The 7,947-nt window shown below is 33.1% G+C and overlaps 1 protein-coding gene across 1 annotated transcript; it reads right to left on the reverse strand.

Moving 5' to 3' along the window:
- Positions 1–2,195: 2,195 nt before the first annotated feature.
- Positions 2,196–4,979, reverse strand: LOC140883210 (probable inactive nicotinamidase At3g16190). Its single transcript, XM_073289589.1, has 5 exons — positions 4,866–4,979; positions 4,625–4,738; positions 4,033–4,267; positions 3,548–3,664; positions 2,196–2,582 (listed from the first exon to the last, which is right to left on the reverse strand). The coding sequence occupies exons 1-5, from the start codon at positions 4,923–4,925 to the stop codon at positions 2,509–2,511; spliced, it is 600 nt and encodes a 199-aa protein (XP_073145690.1). The 5' UTR covers positions 4,926–4,979; the 3' UTR covers positions 2,196–2,508.
- Between the last annotated feature and the right edge of the window lie 2,968 nt (positions 4,980–7,947).

Consider the following 7,947-nt stretch of genomic DNA (forward strand, 5'->3'; position numbering starts at 1 on the left):
ACGTCCACTCGTTTGATTTCAGGTTACCAAATTGTCCAAGATTCTAAATTTTTTTTATAACGTGAGAACCCGTAGCATTTATCTTTTGGTGTGCAATTGATAAACTCCGAACTGTCCAAGCTCCTAATTAGTTCAACTTACACGTGGCCCGATATTATTAATTTCATCCAGTGATATATAATAAAAAAAATACAAATGCAGACCCATATTTTATAAAAGCATAAGTTATTATTGATGTCGTCCGAATGAGGAAAGGATTCAGTATATTGTTTAAATATTTAACTCTGAAAATTGATCATACTAATTTTGATAGAGATGTACTACTTTTATATTCTCTATAAAATATACAAAACCGCGAGAAAAGAAAAAAAAAGGTGGGGGAAAAAAAGATCACAAATAACTTAATATGAAAGTAAACGATAGAAGGGTACTTTTATCGAGGTTCAAATAATCTTCTTTCTAGTTTTATATAGTACCATCAATTATGTGCTAGTTGAACATTTTGAATAGGTTTACGACTTTTCGTGTTAATTTAATACTACATTCTACATAGTATGATTTTAAGTCGTCCTTGTTTGGAAATAGTCAACTTCTTTATGTATTGAATATAACTCCCACGCTATAATAATAATCCAAACAGTCAACTTCTTTCTTTATATAATATTGAATATAACTCCCACGCTAATAATAAAATATCAATACAATTATATCGATACCTATGATATTGGATATATCTTAGCATTATTTATATTTAAATTGTATTTCTGATAAAAAAAGATAAGCACATGATAAATTACTTCTTCCCGTGTTACACTAAGTCAATACTTTTCCACTAAGTATTACATTCAAGTTAATACTCTCCTCTTGTATGTTGCCCTTAGGTTGGCTACCCTAAGAGCAGATCAACGGCCAGAAATCAATGCAGATCAAATGATTTGATCAACGGATGATTTGTGGCCTTTGATCTGCCCTTAGAACAGCCAACCATAAGAGCAGCATAAATTGACACACAAATTGGATCATTTTGTTTCATCTTAAAGGCTCTGGTATATATAAAATGTGATAATTTGATTTCAATAGAATGACAATGTTAACTACGATATTCTAAACAACTATAGATGAGATAACTATTGATGAGACAAATCGATTTGATCTGTATATAAATTGAAAAATAATATTTTTGATATAAAAATGATACGTATTATAGATGATAATATCTTCCAATAGTTTTTTTTATTATATATTTAAAATGCATATTTATGAAATGTGACAAATGTATGTCATCACTAGGGCTGGGGAAAAATATCGAAATGCCGTCATACCGCCTTTACCGTACCAAAAAAAAAATTCGTATATATCAAAAATTTTGGTACGGTATGATACTGTACGAAAATTTTCGGTATCGATATCGGTATAAGATTTTTAAATTTTCGGTATTTTGGTATACCGAAAAAAAGTCGATATACACGGTATCGGTATGATACCGAGTATACCGATATTTTTTTTAAAAAAATAGTTTAAAAAAATTGGTATACACAATATCATACCGACACCGTACCGAATTTCAAAATTCGATACGATATCAATATGAATTTATGTCATACCAAAAATTTCGGTATACCGACATTTTTCGGTACGATATCGATACCGAAATTTCGATACGGTATGCGGTATTCAACACCGTACCAAACCACCCCTAGTCATCACTCGCCCCGGACATTCTTGCACAGCATAATATTAATAACAAAATTTGACTTATTATGAAAGATAATATCAAAGATTCTCCAAATCATTTTCAGGAAACATTGAAAAGAATCGAAAGTAGTAATTATTCAGTGATAAATAAAAATGGTTAAAACATATTATTTCGAAGAGAAAAGAAACCCCCAGAAAACTATATTTTATTTTATTTTCTTTTTATTTAGAATATACTTTATTTTTATATGCAGGATAGAAATCAAAATCACACAAAACCCTTGTTTTCACACCACAATTTAGGTGGTGTGAAAGCTGCAGCAAGGTTGAAATATGCCCACATGATCAATAATCTATAATAAAGACTAAAGAAGGGAACTTGCACACGTACCATAAATAAATATTTATTGGCATGTTGGGACCATTAACATGAAAGTTAGAGGCACGAGTATAATAAACTCCCTTTTCTTTAGTCTTTTAGTATCTTTTAATTATGTCCACATAATTCATCCTTCCTATAAATACATATGGGTGTGATAAAATATAAAATATATATATATATATATATATATATATATATATATATAATATATATAGTTATTTGTCCTCGATGATAAGACACGCACGCTGCAAAGAATTATACGAAAAAAGTTTGACAAGTACATGCACTCGTCGACTATGAGTTATGTTACTGTAACGAAGAATGTAACCCTTTATTTCGAGGAAACCTACAGTTTTCTCCCAAAAAAAGGGTTTGTTCTGGAATCTTGATGATGATATAACAGGAATCGTGCTTCGATATGGTCAGGACCATTAATCGTCGGATTTGCACCATTCTTCTAGTGTTGGTATCGCCACTCCGACATGGCTCATGTCAAAAATATTTGCTGCAGGAGTAAATCATGAGGCATTAGAATGGGTGTGTGCAAAAGAAAATATGCATGACAAAAACCTGTCCGGATTTGCAAAATATAACAAATCTGGATGCTGTTGGTTTCACAAATTCTAATAATCATGATATAATATTTTTGAGAAGTGATGAGAATGTGAATATAAAGTATAATTACATCGAGAATTATATAAAATAAATTTGCCATGAACGAGAATGAAGGACAAGGCATTAATATTTGGTTTTGTTTTGAGAAATGCAAAATTGGTTTGAAAAGTTGAAGAATAGATTCAAAATGACTCCACTGGTAGAGGGTTCGTCTTAATTCAACAGTAATTTAAAGCCGAACAAGTGGTTTGAAATTCGTGTGTTTGTGTTAACTGCTTATAAGATTACAAAAACCCAAGAATTAATAACTTCAGGGTTAAACATTTTTTTGAAATCTAAATATACTTGGGGAGGGTTAGTTTTCAAAAAACTAGTTTGACCAAGGTCATTTATTAAAATATTTCCGGTTTGGTTTTTTTTAGTTATTAATCTTTATAATACCTAAACTATCCATGTATTTCCTTCTATCTCTTCGTCACCCGTCGCTTCTACGTACATGAAGTAGGGACCTTCCTTTCAAATGAAAGAGTTTCTAATGGATACATAAGATTTTCCTAGAATATAATTATTTTATTGACAATACACTAAATCACCATTACCAATTACCAAATTTCTAGGTCCATTGCTGCTTCTATAGGTACTCGGACAAGATGTTACTCATTGCCTTCAAAGATACCACTACGCGAGCAAATTTGTTTTCCACGTTCTTTTAATCATTATACATCCGATCAAAAGGGACATCTCTATTCCTTTCAACCACACAACAAGAACCAAGCATGAATTCAGCCAACAAGAAATAGAATCCACACATAAATCATACATATTTATGTTTGTTTTGGGAGTTGCATTACGTACCAATATGGATTTCAGGAGTTGCAGCGGCAGTGGCATCAACTACCACAGTAACAGTTTGATAATCTAATGCTACCGCATCGAAGACAGTCTGCCGGATACAGTTTGGGGTTTGGACACCTGTGTATATTGAAGATTCCAAGCAAACTGTTTAAAAACAAACTAATATATTTTATGATCATATTTGATATCATGGAGATTATGATATAATTAGCTATCGTATAGTTTTAAAAAATACTTCCTACCCCTGTCAAAAAAAAAAAAATACTTCCTACCATGTTTAGCACAATATGTATTCACTTATATGAAGGAGATGATAATTGTAATCTTAATGAGAAACAAAGAGCAACCAGCACTATGATGTGGATGTAGAATCATCAGTTCAATCATGCAGATCCCACAATGTGTTCGGTCATCTTTTTCCAATACTTCTACTACAAATCCAACACAACAAAACCCAAATCTAGATATAAGAACGTGGATATTACCAATGATTACCAAGTTCTTAATTCCAACACCCTGAAGATACGAATGGAGGTGTGTGTTAAAAAATGCACTAAATCGCGTCTTCACCAGCTTATAGTCACCATCTTTGATCTCAAGCCCATCAACCAGCTCCGCACCCTTACTGCCCTTAGAAGTTGGTTTTGGTTTTCCAGCAAAGTACAAGTGGCGGCGGAATAATTCAACATCTCTCCCCAAAGGGTCATGCTCACGAACAACCTATCACAAGTTTTTTTGGAATCGTTTCGATCTCGAGGATCATTTCAAGTACAGAACAGGAAACTCTAAGACAATGAAAATTCACTTGCTACATTACTCGGATCAGGAACTCGTGACTCACTAAGATTTCAAGAAATCCCTCTCAAAATAATCACAAGAAATGGAATCCAACTTTAAAAATCTAAAAAGCTAGTTTCAGAAAACCAATTTTCTTTGCCTATTTCAGCTTAAAAAAGATTACTGCACATCAGCCACGGTGCGGCCAGTAGACATATTCACAGTTCACCAGAATCGAAACCTTCATGGACTAGAAAAGCAAAGAAAACAGGCAAGCATGTAAAACTAGAAGGAAAGTACCCAAATAACAGGAATGCCACGACTTCTAGAAACCTCAATCGCTTTGATAACATTTGGCACAATAGCTTCGCCCCCTTTTACATGCATCGGACCACCGGGAAAAATAAAATCATTCTGCCGAGCAAAAAAATGCAACGCCAAATAAATACAGGAAATTTCCAACCTCTGATTAACATTGAAGAATCAACCTAAAAAAAAAAAAGGAAAAAACCTAATAAAAAGAAGTTCACGAAAACAATACCTGCATGTCAATTACGAGAAGGGCAGTGTTCTTCCACTTTGAGTGAGCAAGGGCCGCCATTTTTGGGAGGGGAAAAGCTACTGTGTATGCTGCTGATCCAGAAATCGAATACAATTTCAGCCAAAGAAAGGAAATGGAATGCAGTTAATCATGGGTAAAGGCTTGAAATTGGCCGTGGGCTTGATCATGGGCTCTAGTTTGGGCCTGATCTTGATGAGGTATGGCCCTTCGCGTATTTTCCAACTGCATTGTGAATATCTTCACTCCTTTTACTTCTAATGCTTGTGAAAATATAGAACTAAACATGTGGAGTTGATGGTTCTTCTTCAACCCTTGTCCCTAGATCAAATTTATAGGCCTTTAAGTCAGCATATAGGACCATAGGTCATGCAGTTCAATTTTACTCAAGAACTTTGACTCTCTTATAGCAATAGTCTTCACATCTTTTTTCTCGTGGTAGTGCTCGCCTGACTTTTAGTGCAACTTCTCTTTTACCACCGTATTCTTTTCCACGTGCAGTCAGCTCAATCATAATGATGCTAACTCTTTCATCAAATCTATTTATGGCTTCACCAATCTTCATTTTTATTCTATCGAAATTTTGTATGACCACTATCAGTTTGTTTTCTTTAATCTGATTATTCCCTTTACACAGTTGTGTAAGATTTTTCCCAAAAATTTTTTTGTTGTAGAGAACGATTTGATTTGGCTAAACATATTTTTGTCAAGATTTTTGTATAATACATCTTTGGCAACGTTGTCCAAGTCAGCTTTCTTCTTTTCTTCAGTAGTTCATTCTGATCTAGGTTTTTCAATAATTTGAGGAGCTCCTTTTGTTATGGCTATGACAACATTTTCCTTAAGTATTTTCGTCGGGCCATTAGCGATAAAACATGTCATCGTCCTAAGCTGACAAATATGTCTGCATAAAAATCCTCCGATCATCAATTCTTCTTTAGAAAATATAGGTATCTTACTAAGGAAATCCATGAAGCAATACATTAGCTTTAGTTAAGAGAGAAACTATATCTTATATCACTTGTTATGAACGAAAATATGTTTAGAGGTGTGATGAATATACACTTTAAAAATATTTTGAAAACTATCTGAGATTATTGAATGAGTTACCAGTTCAATAATATTGATCGAGCAAATACCAATACTTAAATTTAGTATAATTATCTCTCTTTTATGTTCAATATTATCGCAAGTGCACAACTCAAGTTATAGAAAAGTGTACTGAGTACGAGTATCGTCCTCAGGAACTACGTCACAATAATTCAATTATTCAATTTCTATACCCCAAAGTAAAGAAAATTTGATTTTTGATTATTCTAAAATTATAAAGTAAAAAATTTAATTTAAAGATGCTTAAATGAAAATAAAATAAACCACAGCAATGCTTAGCACAGAAAAATATAATATGAGGAGATTTTGCTGAAATTTCGGTTCACCTTTCCCCTAATTGAATTTGGACGATTAAAATTACTTTTACACTCATAAATTTGACAAGAATTCCTTAAATATTGACTCTCTCTCTCTCGAGTTGATTCCAAACTAATTCAAGTTAATGAAACAATCAAATCTCTTTGATTATTTATCATTAATGATTGCTTTGCGATCATTGAATTCCTACAACTTTCAACCTGGCGGTCTATGGTTATCAACATGTACTAAATATTATATCTCTATGCATATTTTTAGTCCATGGATTTTATCACTCGTCCTAATCATGAATCTATCTCTCGACAGTAATTCACAATCTACGAATCTATATTAAAGTTAGCTACTCCTCAACATAGAATAATAAACCATGATAAAATCAAATACTCGCATAAAAACTCAATCAAATCATCCAAAGATTCAATCACAAAAACATATTTCGGGGTTAGGATCCCCTAAATTCTAACAAAATAAAGTTTAGCTACTACAACTCATAATAATATTCAAACTAATAAAGTTTTCAACATAAAATTTCAGAAATATTGAAGAAGAAGAACTCCCAACGAGAAGAAGAAACTTCAATCTTCAGAGCCGCCTCCGCCTTGCTTTGCAATGTTTTCCAACCCTCAAAACATCTGAAAATCTTCTATATATATTGCCCTCAGAGTCCTTTCCTTTTAAAACACCCGGAATAAAGTTTTTCCAAAAATATGCGCGAGCGCTCGGTCTGCACAATTTAACCGACCGAGCGCCCTAAAATCTTCAACCCTCTGCCCGGAAAAGTAATGCCAGCGCTCGATCTGCTCTTTTCAGCAGACCGAGCGCACCCCCTTGTGAAGCCCGAAATTATGATTTTTTTCCGCTTTCCTGCCAATTTGACCAAAAATCAATAGGAGTAAACAAAACACTTAAACTACACTAAATGCAAACAAAATTAGAAAAACATTAACAAGACGACACAGAACGAATGCAAAGCACTAATAAAACAAACAATAAAACAAGAAAAAACGACTCCTATCAATTATTCTTTCTTAACTTTGAGCTGATGGAATAAATAACTTGTAAGAGTGTGGAAATAAATATTCTATCAACATGATAATGTAAATAACAAGATAAAGTAATAAACAAGAATGCAAGCGTTTGTTTATGGAAGTTCGAAAATCAAGATTCTACGTCTTCCAAAAAGATTTTCACTAGAAGATTTTTATGAGTACAACTCTTGTACAAACTTACTTCAGATTGGTTCAACGACCTTTATGAACAGAAACTCCTAGTACTTCTGTTATTTTCAATCTGATGAGAAACATGCTTCTGATAGACAATGATTAAAACTCTCTTTGCAGTACAGATGTTTATATAAATTAAGAGTGTAAATGAAGATAGCACAATTTGATCAACAATTGATCTAATAAGAACTGTGAAAAGTGTGCTTCTCGATTTGATTTGATAAGTCACTAGAATGTAGGGGTGATCAAACTTTTTCAATAACCGTCCAAACCGACCGCACCGCACTACTTTTTTCCTTTTTTTTATAAATAACCGCAGTTTTTTTTAAAAAAACATGAAACCGCATCGCCTTGACGGTGCGGTTATTTTTTGACCCAAAACTGTCTGCACCGCACCGTCTTGTTTTATATAG

This window comes from Henckelia pumila, chromosome 2 (assembly GCF_033568475.1).
Source record: "Henckelia pumila isolate YLH828 chromosome 2, ASM3356847v2, whole genome shotgun sequence".
Taxonomy (NCBI): Eukaryota; Viridiplantae; Streptophyta; class Magnoliopsida; order Lamiales; family Gesneriaceae; genus Henckelia; species Henckelia pumila.